The following is a 14,635-nucleotide window of genomic DNA, read 5'->3' on the forward strand; positions in this document are numbered from 1 at the left end:
AATGTGGTTTAAGGTATAGAGGAAAGTCACTCAAAAATGGAAAGAAGACAGCATGCTAAGATTTCCTAGAAATCCTAGGGGAGTAATAAGCTTTTGTAAGCTTTCTGGCCGGCCCAGCTGTTAAGTAAAAGCAGCCGAAAACCATAATGCTCTGTTGTAATCCTTTCCAAACACAGCAGAGAACTCTAACAGCACCACGCTCTAATGAGGGACTATTTAAAAGCTTTCAAAACCAACTTTTAAGGTGCTTTATCATCTAGTTTCTCTTATATTTATGGTGCTATCTAAGTATGACAAGCATTTGTCTTTATTTAGCTGTTTAGTCGTCAGAAAACCTAAATCAGCAGATCAATTTATCACATATTTTATTGGAAACAGCTGCAGATTACCTGGACAAATATAAATTTATATATAATGTAGGGATCCAACCATTAGAAAGTAACAAGATCTTCTGCAAGCTTTAATTATTGAGAGGGATCATGTCACTCAAAATTTGTTCTGCTGTGCAAAAATACAGAAATCCAACAACATATTTTAACATGCTGTTATTCCTTTCTAAACAAAGGAGCAATCTTTGAACCTTAATAGAACTATCTGAGTTGTTTTAAGTGGCTTTATAAGCCAGCCCCATAAATATACATCACATGAAAATGCAAGAAGGGATTCCTGTATGCTAAAAAACTTTTTCGCAAGTCATTATTTGGCTTTTTGCACTAATTTTGAGTCCTGTTGCTGCATTCTTCCAAGTTTTTCACTTGCAGTATTAAGCATTCTTTAAATGAATGAGCAAGTTCTGACTATAGATAGAAAACACCAAAACACAGCGGCAGACAGTCTGGATTTAGGAAAAGCAATCTTTTCATCAAGGTTGTCTTGCTGAGTTTGTAAAATCAGGACCAAATTCTAATATATACTGTCTCAGACATGCTTCTCTTAACAAATTATAGTTTTGCTGTGGAGATTTGGCTAAAGATGGAAGTTCCAGCCTCTTTTCCTTCTCTTAGCTCTCTACAAAGTCAAAATTGAACAGCTGTCCCTTACCTTATGTGTCCAGTATGAGGAGGTTATAACGGTTCCAGTGGAGAGATGGGGGAACTGACTCTTGGATTCTGGTGATCCAGAAAGGTATAAACCAACCCCCAGTGATGGTAGATGAATAAATATCCTTGTATGTCTGCTAGTTCATCTTCTTCATCAATCGCGGGTCCAATTTGCAGGACAGTGGTCCACCCAGCAGCCAATTACTCCTTCCAGCGTTATTGTCTGTAAATTGCCAGCTGTGCAGCCTTCACCGAGAAGGAGGGAAAGGAGGAGGAGGAGGAGGGTGCAGGACTGAAGGGGGCTGGTTTTATTCCCTGGAAAGACACTAACTCTTTCATGGATCGTTCTGTAACGGGCAGATGTCCGCTTGCATAATGCCAAAAAACGTGAATCTGGCTTATTCTCGTTCTCAGCCTACGTGTCTGACAAAACGCAACGTGTCCTCAGATTCAACTGAAGAGCAGCTAATACTTTAAAACACATTAACTGCAATCTGAATGAGATAAACTTTCCCTGACCTGAAATCTGGGCAGGATAAGAAGCAGAGGTGACTTCACACTAAAATGTGCATTGTACTTCTATTAATCTTAATCAAGATCTAACAAGAAAATGGAATTTAACTTTTCGAAAGCCTAAAAATAAAATGAAAACCTTGGGTTCTTTCCATTTACCTTGTATTTAATGAAATAATTAAACTTGTTATGGCTCATATAGCGTCCTTCCTTGGAAAAAAATCAGGTAAAAGTCGAGACTGGCAAAAGGAGCGTCGAACAAACGCAGGTGTACTGAATTCACTGGTAACCATGCTATCTGGTGACCTCTAGCCGAATGCGTCTGTGGTTGTGAGCATACAGCAGACCGCAAAAAGTTGCATTATACTGTTTTTTTTAAACAAGCTGCTAAGAACATAAGCCAATTTCCGCCACGTAAAACATAAAATATATAAGCTAGGTTATTTTCTGAATTAATAAATAAGTCAATAAATTCCAAATCATAAGATATTAAGTCATAATTGTGACATAAAAGACGAAATTATGAGATAAAACTTCATAATCACCATGTAAAATGTCGAATTTATGAGATTAAAATCTGAAATACTGATTTTCATAATTTTGATAAAAGTAAACTGAGATAAAAACTTACAATTTGACATGTCTCACTGTCATGACTATCTAATAATTTCGACTTTTACTCATAATTTGCACCTTTATCCCATAATTTCGACTTCATATCTCATAATATGAATCACTTTAATTTATCTCATAATTTAGATTTTTTTTTATCACATAATTTCACTTAATATATACTTATGATTTACTATTTCATAAATTCAAGTAGAGATTTTTTTTAAATAATTAACTTTCATATTTTTACATTTTAAATAAAGTAGGCGTCTGTATCTCGAAGCAAATTTGTACGTCACAGCATCACACATGCGCACTCAGGTGAACATCGCCAGTTAGCGAGGTCACCAGTTTTACTACAACACCGGTAATTTAGCGAGTAGCTTGCTAGTCAGCAAGTCTGAGTTGGGGGCCTGATTTTTTTTAACCACAGCACTACTTACAAGCACAAGTGTAGGTTGCCAATTTAACCCAATTCAAGTTAAAGTTTACGAATTGCTCAATCCTGAAAACATACGTTGGATGAGACAGGTTTCAAGTCATGTCAGCTAGCGGTTGTTTAGCTAGCTAGCATTAAAAATGCGAAATTGGGTACGCAAATGTTAGCGACAAAAATGAATCCGTTATCTAAAACGATACCCGATATTCGTTTAAACTGACAAAGATTCATAAAATACTTAAAAAGAGTGGACTACTTATTGGCGGGAGCGGAGACTTTCTTAGCCTAACCCCTTTTGCCCTGTAAAAACGCAGAACGCCAACATCCGAGCCTCAGCGCTTCCCGCCGAGCTAGGAGGTGAACTGCTGCCCCCTGGTGGTCTTTTTGTATATCATAATGATCCAGAATGATCTTAGCCTGTTTATTTGAAAGCTCGCATTGTATTTAAGTAGATGTCAAAAGATGATCTAAAAGATCTTGAATCAAACGCTGCAGGTAGTCATAAAAATAAGAAAAATGTATTTAACAGGGAGAATGCAATCAGAAATTTGTAATCACTGATACAAAACCAGGTACAAAGTTGTCTTTGCAATGTACAAGCAAACAGAAAACTTAGAATACAGATTATTTCTTTTTTAAGATCACACTGCTGAACAAATCAACGAATTCTATACAAAAACATGACAGGCACTTATTATTTACTTAATTATCTCTAGTTTCTTACAGATAAAATTGTGTACAATGAATTTTCAACTATACTAGAGGTGACTTTTCTTCAGTCAGTAGTTTGATTCATGATGGTCCCTGTGTTTGATAATTGGACCAAACAAACAGTGAAACTGGATGAATAACAGTAAATAAAATAAGAGACATCTTGCTAAACTCCCATAAAAATACAGAGCCTTATGGAGACAGACAAAGATGAAAATTAAGCTGAAAATGTGGATGCTTTCAGACAAACTGAGCAGTGTCAATTAGACAGAAATGGCTTTGGAATATGGGATTGTAGACCTCCTATGGAGGGAAGTACCATTCTTCTTGAATACAGGAAAAGCTGGATGATATAATGCCCTGCTTTTTTACCTCTATAGTGTTGCCACATGTAGCTTTCTACATTTTCACCACACTTCCTCTCAGTTTCACAAGGAAAGAAGTTTCTTGAGGGAACTTAAACAGGGCAGAGATAAAATTATGATTAAAACTTTACATTTTAAATAACCAAAACACTGATTGTCAAGATATCCCGATAGAAAACTGTTGAATTAAAAAAGATCTTTAACAAAAGGCTGAGCTCACAAATTCTGGCCCTTCATTTTAGAATACAACTTAAGAAATGGTGACCTCTTGTGCAAATATTTCACATTAAGGTGTAATTTAAGAGACTGTTAGTCAACATACAGTAAGGAAAACCTGCTATTTTTGCAGCAAATCCAATCAGTAACAATAAGGAAATGTTCACAGACGATAAACAACCAGTATTTAGTGGTTTCATGTGATTTTCAGTATTTTTTCAATCTGCTGTGAGATGGAACCATCCATCCATTTTGCATTTAATGCTACAGTAAATAAAAAAAAACAATCCAACTGTAAGTCATGCAAATTTTAGATTTCAATCTATTTAGTTCAAAATATGAACAAAAAGATAACAAATTTAGCTTGCCTGGTTTCCAATGACTTATTCAAACCTACAAATATATAAATTTATTATGATAGGTGGATTAACATACCCAATTTAAAGGAAAAAACACCCAAGTGATAGAAATTTCCTTGTTGTGGTTTTATAAATGCAACATTTCACTCTGATTTTGGTCTTTCATGATATCTTTGGGTTGACTTTTATATCTCTGGGTAAAGAAATGATGGTAAGTAACTCTTCTTTGGCTCTGGACACTAAATATATAACAATATAAGACACTAACTCCCACCCACCTGGTACCTAAGCTGAGAAATAAACAACATTTACTAGTGAATACTTGGACCCAGACATTGTACCCTCTGTTGGGTCTGAAAGACAAACTAGGTAGCAACAAGTACTTTGTCACCTAAAATATTTCAGGCAACTGTGGTGAAGTTCCTTGAGGTGTTTCGAACCAAACATGGCCTTGGTCTGAAAAGTCCTGCAAACAGCGACATTAGCTGCACTAAAGTTTGGTCAGGCAGGAGTTTCATCAACTGAGCACAAGAGGACCGACATTTAGAAGACACTTCTACTCTTAAAAATCAGCTTGATTATAGGACCTCAAATATTTGCCTGCCACAGCCAAAATTTAGCAGTAAGTGACTGGTGGCTGGCGTAACATCTCAGTGGAATCACATCTCAACAGTCTAAAGTGCTATTGGTCTCTGCAGCAGATTGACAAGTAGTTCTTTGGATGGATTAGGACGGATGTAGAAGCTCTAGCAAGGCTCCAACTGCTCCGAAGTAGCCCTAAAAACAGATTAGAATATCATATTAGAATAAAACAAGCAGCAACATTACAATTATGTTGTAAACAGCAGATTATTGTGAAATATTTACCTCATGTCGTAGGAAGAGTGCCTTGAGCTGTCCTTTAGACCAGTAGTCCATGGCGTAGGCCAGCAGCTTCATGGAGAGCGTGTTCACTCGGAGGAAGTTTCCCACAAACACCACTCTCTCGATGTTCTTGGGAATAAAATAAGGGTGATATATGAGTCTGATGTTTTAAACTGTGCAAACACACAGGACAAATATTCTAAAACAGCCAAAGTGAGGCTGATTTTACACATATGAAGCAAGCTCTGATTGGAAACTCTGGATACATGTGGTAGTCATATTTATTAGTCTGGTATGTTATGAACATTACAGCACTGCTGAAAAATATAGGCACAAATTTAAATATGAAATTTGTACGGGAAACAACTAATTTCATGGTTATAGCTGGTAATATCAGGAATGTATTGATTTCCTGTCATTTACATCTCTAAAATGCCTTATAAATAACATTATCATCATTATATTCTATTATTAATAGTGGTAGTAGTGGTAGAATTGGTATTATCAAAAAGGCAGCATTAGTTTAGAACTACAGCATGAATCTAGGGACAATGCCAACAACTAATAATAATAATAATAAAGTGACCTGTCTTGTGTCCTCAGTGAGGCATTCATGATATAGCACTAAACACAACCATCGTACAATAAAAAACATTTGATTCTAAGCAAAAAATAAATAAAAAAACAGAGAAATAACACTGGGTGCATATTTTTCTCAGAGGTTGAAAGAATTGAGCCCTCCCACGTTCATTGTGATCCCCTAAAATCAAACAATACTAATGACTGCTATTCAAACTTCATATCTACAATAGTTTAACGTAGTTAATGGTTAAGACTGACATATACTGTAGATGGCAGGTAAAGTGCAACGGCTTTGCAATCAGGGAAGTGCCTGTGACACACTTGGAAAAAATGTTCAAATAATCTGTTTTTTTTCCCCTGATAACAAGGTCAAAAACACACCAACTTGCATCTCTCTGTAGAGGTATAACCCATCTTTCTATCTTTTCACACTCAGGTAGCTCATGGTAAGAGTGCCATTCAAAGTGATGACATTATGGCTGACAATCAAATCCACTATGGAGAACATGAATGGCAGCAAAAGCAATGTTGAGCTCTATAATGATGAAGGTAAAGGGTGTCTCCTGTTTCATTTATATACTCTATTTAAACTGAAGAAAATATTTATTTGTTTATTTGTTTGTTTTACCAGGACAGTAAATATTTATCCACATTTCTGTAAATATGCCAGAGTTAGCCAAAAAGCTACCTCCCATCAGGAGTCCCTGGCCAGATGTTGATTTTGGCTCCATAAAAACATATTACACTAATAAGGAAAAAAAAAGAACAGAAATATGCACAAAAAGTCCCTCTCTTTGTAAACAGTCACCCTAAAGCTAACTCCTTCATAAAGACTTTATGCTTTACATGTAAGTGTTTATATGTGTGGCCAAACAGGATTTTTTTTGGGTGGGAAAATTATGAGATTTTAATAGTTTAGAAGGACAGCCTCAGAGTGTTTCTAGACAATTTCGTTCTTGGATTTCTAATTAGCATCGATTTGAGCTTCCTACTACTAATGTAGCTTACATTTCATTTATCAGACCAGTGATTCCCAACCTTTTTTCCATTGAATCCCCCCTTCATGTATCTAAAAAGAGCTGTGGCCCCCCACAACCCACATGAAAATAATAGTGACTTACTGCTGTCAAAAATATGCATCAATTTGAATTGTTGTCATCATTTAAAGCCAAACAAAACAGACAAAAACACAAGTTTTATTACCGAAAGACTTTTGTATGAACCACTCATGTGTTTTATCATGAGTCTAGATAGTTTGAATCCCCCTGATTTTAACAACCTAAGAGCAGACAGACCCTCGCGACCCCCCTGAAATCTCTGGGAACCAAGGTATTCGAGCATGCTTTAGATCTAGATTGTTCTTTCTGTCTCTTATGTTAACACCCCCCACTTTGTTTTGGCTGTAAATACTCAAACACAGCATGTGTAGATGACTTCCTCTCCGCCTTCATAGCCCTGTACAATGCTGCTTGATCAAGACGCCACAAGGCAGCACCGTAAAGAGGCTGAACGCAGAGAGGAAATGACCGGCAGGGATGCCAAAGACAAGTATAAATTCATACAAATCAAGTCCTCATTTATCTTAAAGCTAACATATTTTAAGACCGAACCCTGATATTAACTTAGAAAACAGCTCTCAGCTTCAGAATTAAAAAAAAAAACAATGTCTCTCCTAGCATTGAAATATCACTTTGGACATTTTTTAACATGTGAAACACCGATGCTTCTACAAAAAATAAGTCTCCAGAAAATACGGGCAAGTTTAACAGCTCCATCCTGTGGTACTAACCTCGTTGAGAGCACACATCCTGGTGATGGAGCCGATGTTGTTGGTGATGGTGACCAGAGTTGCTCTGGCTAGGTCCTCTTTGGACACCGACTCCCTCTTCTCTTTGGACATCATGTTGCCAAAACTTTCAAATCAGAACAATAGACACATTAAGTGCACTAATACAGCAAAAGTTTGGTTACATTCGACAAGAAAACTGCAAATTATCTTCTTTAAAGCTGCATAAATTGCTTTCGTTAAACACTGTGATTCCGCAATGACTTCAATTATCACTGTCCTGGTCTCCTGTATCAAAAGCTCTGACTATCCAGTAAAAACAAGCTTCAGCGGAAGGAGGAAGCTGCTGGAAACCGCACCTTGAGGCTACAGCCCAGCCTGGCAGTCCAAACCTCTCATAGTCTCCTCCGTAGATGTCCCGGACCAGCTTGTCCACTCTGGTGCTCTCCCCCTGAGAAGCCATTTCTAGAGCTTCCTCGAAAGTAGAGCAGCCGGTCAGCAGGCAACACAGGCCCAGGAAGGTCCCACCACCGAGGCTGCAAACACATACAAAGAAAATAAACCCTCACTATTCTGGAAAATAAACTGTTCTGTAACACAACGCCACCCCAGAACAGGTTGTAAAACATGATCTTCAAAACACTGAAAGCCCATAGACAGTATATGAAATTTTGTTTACTTATTTTGAATGTGATGCTGACAACACCTCTTAAACAAGCTGTAGCAACAGATTACAGTGTCCCAACTTTTTCAGAAGTACGGTTGTCAAAGATGGTTACTGGTCGTGGTTGTACTATAGTCTCAAATTAAATGCATAGCGTAACGTCTCAGCCAAAAGTAAGTCTGACAACTCCATGAACAGTGATTTAGTACATCACAGATCCATAATTCAGGATCATTCATCTTGTGTCTCTCTTTCAGCACAAACAAATGACGTTATGTTGAGGGTAACCGAGCTCTCTCAAAGTCACCAGACAGAGAAACCACATGTGAAAACAAATCGGTGAAGACAGCTATACTTAAACCATACCATATCCAGTTAATGAAGAGGCTGTGTCACTTTTTCCTCAGCCTGTGTGGTTCATCCGTCACATTATGTTTTCTCTTCCTGCAGACCCAAGAGGGCCGCTGACACCCAAAGCAAACCAAAACGTATCTCATAATTTCTCATTTTATTGTCTTTAAGGCTGTTAAAAATGTATCAGACCTCAAAAAGGGACATCTACATTCATTCATCAATGTCACATAAGAGCTGGACTCTTCATAAATACAGTTTAACAACATTTTAAATACAAACACTAGGACATTTTCAGGATAACCTGCCCTAAAATTTTCTGTTTGAATGAAAGGCGGGGTCTTAGGAGGTTGGGCAACACCAGCTGATAACTTCAGCACTGCAGAAGAGGAGTAGTTCATTGATGTTCCCTCAGACTCAACAATATGGCTGCAATAAAAGTTAAGTTCAAGACATTGTATTTTACACTGGAGTGAAAAAGAAGCACCGCCTGCTTGGCAGGGTAGCCTCTAACACTCATACCTTTTGTCACATCCTAACAGTGTGAGATGTTTTTCTGCTGTTGCCTAAATCAGACAAAATCCAGATCAAGCTGGTAGTTGCAAATGATCTGAGACTGGCCCTCTCATAGCTAAACCCAAGACTCGAAATGGTCTGGAGCACCAAATAAGCCCGAAGTAGTTACTGCAATCATTGCAGGACTGGAGGTATAAATCTTGAAGATGTTCAGTAGGTTTTTATTTTCTGTGAATTTCCTCTTCCGAGTCTGATTTTAAAACTCATTTCAAGGAGATGGTTGTTATTTCTGCAAAATTCTGAAGTTGTATGTAGTGGTAAATTATTTAAAAATGGGAATTTGTAAAAAAAAAAAAAAAAAGGTGATTGACAATGTGTTTGTCCTACTTTAACATAATTTGACACATTGATTTGTACGGTGAGGGGTAGGGAGGCTTGAAAATGTTTTCACCTTTCAAAGGGGGCCCCGAATGAAAAAGTTTGGGAACCACTGACATAAATTGTTAACTGCAAGTGTCCTTTGGTATGATTAACATATAGACCTGTTTCTTTAGGGTTTTGTCCATGAAACAATCAAACTTGAAGCTGATTTTTGACAGTGATTTATCACGTTTTAATTCATGTGAGGTTTAGCAGGGCTCAGCCTTTCTTAGACACAAGTAGGGGGGCTCCAGGGAAAACTGGAACCACTGTTACAGAATGTACTATCAAGCCGAAAGGGTATGGAAATACCCACTGGATCTCAGCTAACCCAAACTTCTTGCAGAAATTTACCAAGGAGGCTTACAGGAAATGTCTGGATAAAGTCCAGGCTGAATATTAAGTCTATTCTGAAAGTTTCACTATTTTTTGCTTGTTTAAAAGGCTATTCTTTTGCATTTCTTTGTACTCTAAATTATGAGAGAGACCAAATGAATAAAAGCCCTTTTCTCAGAAAAAAGGGATTTGTCCAACTGTCAAATTAAAATTCTTTTAAGGAATTTGTTCTTAGTATAAAAACACAACCAGGCATGTTAGAATCTGTAATTACAGCAGAAGAGAAGAGTTTGAACTCTTAAAAAATGATGAGATAGGAAACAAAACTGGGCTCTCCAGCCCATAAATACTCAAAAAGAGAACATTACTACCACTCCTACCAGAATGGTAGTTTGTACATCATTTGATGGTGGTTTGAAATAAGCTGAGCGTAAACTCAAAGGACTGCTCTATAGCGCGTCTGCCACAACCTTATCTAATGACGTTTAGAAGCAGATGTCATAAATGTTGGGGTGTGAGGAGATCTTGCTCAGTTGGCTTCATAGACAGAGGGACAGCTACCACGATATAGTCCAATACTGAAACAGAAACTATAGGTAAGAAGGCCCCCGACACTTTAAAATCCTTTTGTCTTTGGTTGCTAGTGGAGAGAGGGAACTGATCCATGATGTATTCCTATCTTCCCCTGGTTCTTCAGGAAACGTGGTTCAATTGAATAAAAGACTTAACTTCCAGTCATATGTTTTGTAATCAAAGTCTAATAAAGAGTCATCTCGATAATCTAAATCTTGTCTTATGAGCTGAGTGTCTTGCCTCTTCAAGAATGTATTCTTTTATCTGAGCAGTTTTATTTTATATATGCAATAATAATCCAGCCATATCTCACATTTGTCACCTAAGAGTTGTAAATTAAGCACTTTGCTTTATAAATATAAATTATAAAAGGTAAATAAAAGGGATTCCAAATTTTAATTCATCTACTTATAACTGTGGTTCAAGTTAAGGCCACTATTAACTGTATTAACACTGTGCCAATAGGATTGTCATTTTATAATAAATTTAACTGTATAGACTATTTTTATTCCTTCAAGCAATAATAAATGGCTAGTACCAGTGTTCAAGCATCTTTCATAGAACTTAAGAGACTGACGAAAAATCACATTTTGGCTTTTTAAAGCCCTTTCTCAGATGCACACAGAGACAATTTAATACACTTTTCAGGTTTCTCATGGAAGTCATCGACTTTGCTTCCCAGTATTCAATATTTATGGCTTTTTTTGCATTTTATAAACCGTTTAGCAACCATTCCCTGCATTTATCTTGCTGCCAGATTTCCTCTTCCATTAACCTTTTAGGGACACTTATGTAATACGCTGCTGTAAAAGCCACCATAATTACTATGAGTGGACCAGGCCACCAATAAGTAATAAGATCTTTTTATTAATTTATTGATCTCATCCTGTTTTTATTGGTCTTATCTTAAACTGCTTTTGAAACTTGCTTGTATGTTGCCCATTGTGTTATATTTATAGCTTCATGTTGTATTTGCATTGCTGCTTTTGAACAAATTAAAGCTCTAACAGAGAATAAAGTTATTTGCATTCATCTGCAGAAATCCTGTAAATATTCTACAAACCAACACAGCACGTTCACGCTAATTCTTCATCTCTGATTATTACCTGGTCCCTGTAACTCGTTTGTAATTGTTCTCAGAGTAGACGGCCAGGATGCTGACCCCAGACCCGATGTTGACCAGCAGCAGAGGGTAGGGGTTCTCCAGTGTGTAAGGCTTCTGGACGCAGCGATCCGGATCAGTGGGGTTTTCAAAGTAGTAGCACTCGGAGGAGCCGCTGGACACCACCGAGTCGATGTACAGCACACCCCGGATCAAGCAGTCCAACTCATCCAGCTTGTGGAGCTGCAGGTCGGCCATCTTTGTTTTTGTGTGTTTGTGCGAGAGGAAAGAGAACAAGGATAATATCACTGACGGGATGTGGTCAGGAGAACACACAGGCAGGAAACTGGGGTAGGAGGGAGAGCACAAGGGGGATAAGAAAACAGGAACTCTTATTGTAATTCTGCCGAAACATAAAAAATCTGTTGTGATTAAAAGTTGCAAAATGTGCAACAATTATTTATCTCAATATTTTATGATTATACATAGAGCTGTGTGGAATGCAATGTAAGAAAAATAAATATTCCTCTTTCTCTAAAACAGCATAAGGTTGTCACAGTAGCAGAATTTTAAACTTAGGTGTTATACTAGTAAAAAATCAAATGATAATGATGCCAGTTTTGATACCATGGCAATAAAAACACAGAGGTCCTGGAATCCAAAATTGAGTAATCCTTATTATGCAAAATTGCATAATAAACATTGGGAATGTTTTGGATCCAAAATGATTATCAATTTTTTTGTGCAATTTAAGCAGCGTGCAGGATTTGTCAGTGATTTTTAATGGCTCCATGTCTCTCCTCCGATCATAAATATAACAGAGGTTGTCTCATTTTAAAACAAATACTAAAATGTTGGCAATCTAGCCACTGCATAAGGATTTTGGGGGATTTAAAATTTGGTGAATGTCCCTTTTATGTCTCGGAATATGTTGGCTGTGGTTCATGGGTGTCAACTTTGGTAACACCAGCCATTATAGCAAGCTTTACATCTGTTATGACTCCAAATTAGCCTCTTCCTTCCTTCCTGTCCATCTTCATCCTGCAAAAGCAAACAAAAAGCGCACAACTGCAAACCCACCGTGCGGAAATCAGATTCAAACTTGTACGCCCCCCCTCCCGTGGCGCAGAGGGTGGTGTGAAGGCTGGAGAAGTGCTTGTTGCGGCCCATCTGCAGGAAGGCCGGCAGGTCATGCGTGGGGAAGCGAATGAAGTGCAGGTTGCCTGTCCTGCCGCACAGCGTCAGGTCCGGCAGCTCCAGGTGCACATCCCTGATGCCTGTTTTCCCATAGGCGATGTTGGAGGTTAGGTAGCGCCGGATGCTCTTCAGGTTCTCCACCTCTTCCTGCTCCTCCTCTGCTGTAATGTCTTTGGGCTCAAAGTACACCAGCTTCACTAGAGTGCCTCCAATGTCCATCCCAAACCAGGGAAAAGCTGCAATATAGGGGATAATGCATGCAAAAATGAAACATAAACATTTTATTCATATCAAAAATGTTTATATTTATTCAAATCCTCAGTATGTACATGCTTGTGGACTGTGCCCATACATAGAGCTGATGTCTCATTGTTGGCCGACATAATGACAAGCAGCTTCATCCACAGTTGTAACAGTACAGTGTGTACCGAGAACGCCATCTTGTTGCAAAATAGATCCTGTCTATTTACTGCCACCATCACAGCCCAACGATATTACATCGTTATACCACTGCCAACATTATTTGTCAATTCAAGCATTATCTAAACGTATTATAAACGAGCTACGTTTATTAAATTAATTTATAAGGCGAATTCCATGTTATTCTTATGAATTCTGTATGATAAATTACAGCCTTTTGTAGGGAACGCCTTTGATTTTCTTCAACATGCAACGGAACCTTCCCAGTAAATACACTAAGCCCACGCGAGCAACGGTTAACACCTACGCGGCCTTGTTTTCTTCACCGAGTCCCTCCGATGCCTCGCCGTCGAGTTGGAGGTCCGCCGGTCGGATATGGCTCTCCCCGCGGACACAGATGCTTCATTGTTGGGCTCGTGTATGAAACAACCGGGCATCTCCTTGTTGGACCGCGGCTGCTTCGTGGGCGTTTCGTCTTCGTCGATACCTTCATCGTCGCGCTGGTGGCCATTGAACGCCATTGAAATGACTAAATAACTGCATATATGCTGTAGTTTGTGATAAATAAAACCATTGAATGTCAATGATTTATGTGGACAATAAAGTCCGAGGCGCAATACGTTAGCTAATTAGCTAGCTAAGTAGCTGTGTCGTTATAAACGCACGGTGTACATGTCCTTTTTATGTTCGCTGTCAAGACATAGATGGGCGGGCTTAATATTTGACAGACGGACCCAAGAGCCAATCACAATGCGAATCTGCCGTGCAGAGAGCAGTTTGAAAGGGAGGCTGATGTCACATTTTTCTTAAGAGTATGCAAGGATAAATACCGAAAATAAAAGAGACTACATTTTATAATCCAAAAAAAACCCCCAAAAAACAAAAAAAAAAAAAACTGACATAAATCATTATTAATCAAATCATATTTTTTTCATTATATTTCTAACAAAATATCTTTTCTTTTTTTCCTCTTAAACATCAAGGACGCATTCAAAGGCGAAAACAAATCAACAATAAGTGGTTAACATACATTTAGCATGGCAAATTAAACATGTAAAAGACTTTTTTTCACTGTTACAGGTAAGGAATGGATATCTTTTCATTATTTGTATTTGTATTTTTTTTATAGATAATATCCATATCAACCTTTAATTTCTTCTCACGCATAATACAAATATGATGTCTTTTTACAGAAAAGAGATTAAATTATGGATTTCTATTGAAGAGTGTCTAGTGCTGGAAATTTTGTTCTAATTCAGTGGTTCTCAACTGCGGGTCAGAACCCAAAAGCGGGCCATGGACATGTGCCAGGAAAGAAAAAAGGGCCAAAAGCTCTATGTATGCATGCCACAAGTAGATACACAGTAAATCCAAACTGGTGTTTTTAAATTTTCCTGATTAGTATTAAAATCCAGTAGAGTTCTACTTTTTTTTAATCTATTTTTCTAATTTACACATTTTCCTGATTTTTCAGAAAAATGGAGCAAAATAAGATGTATGCATGCAGGATATCAGGAAAAATAGTTGAGAAATTACCAACCTTCCATACAGTCTTTGAAAAATGGAGCA

The 14,635-nt window shown here is 37.8% G+C and overlaps 2 protein-coding genes across 4 annotated transcripts in view; both read right to left on the minus strand.

The window, feature by feature from the left end:
- The window catches only part of loxl3b (lysyl oxidase-like 3b), a 42,241-nt gene extending 40,933 nt beyond the window's left edge, over window positions 1-1,308 (minus strand). Inside the window, exon 1 of one of the 2 annotated variants that reach the window (XM_041812363.1) lies at window positions 1,042-1,308. The gene's annotated coding sequence lies outside the window, so the exon portion shown is untranslated. The remainder of the gene's footprint in view (window positions 1-1,041) is intronic. The other variant, XM_041812362.1, reaches the window with a different exon arrangement.
- A 1,798-nt stretch (window positions 1,309-3,106) lies between these two features.
- Window positions 3,107-13,788, minus strand: pank2 (pantothenate kinase 2). 2 transcript variants are annotated; one of them, XM_041813546.1, is made up of 7 exons: window positions 13,374-13,788; window positions 12,530-12,882; window positions 11,454-11,707; window positions 7,847-8,023; window positions 7,491-7,614; window positions 5,123-5,248; window positions 3,107-5,032 (listed from the first exon to the last, which is right to left on the minus strand). In XM_041813546.1, the coding sequence occupies exons 1-7, from the start codon at window positions 13,585-13,587 to the stop codon at window positions 4,982-4,984; spliced, it is 1,299 nt and encodes a 432-aa protein (XP_041669480.1). In that variant the 5' UTR covers window positions 13,588-13,788; the 3' UTR covers window positions 3,107-4,981. The 2 variants fall into 2 exon arrangements, with proteins under 2 accessions (XP_041669480.1, XP_041669481.1); XM_041813547.1 differs by lacking the exon at window positions 13,374-13,788 and adding an exon at window positions 12,999-13,343.
- Between the last annotated feature and the right edge of the window lie 847 nt (window positions 13,789-14,635).

This window comes from Cheilinus undulatus, linkage group 18, assembly GCF_018320785.1.
Source record: "Cheilinus undulatus linkage group 18, ASM1832078v1, whole genome shotgun sequence".
NCBI classification, from domain to species: Eukaryota; Metazoa; Chordata; class Actinopteri; order Labriformes; family Labridae; genus Cheilinus; species Cheilinus undulatus.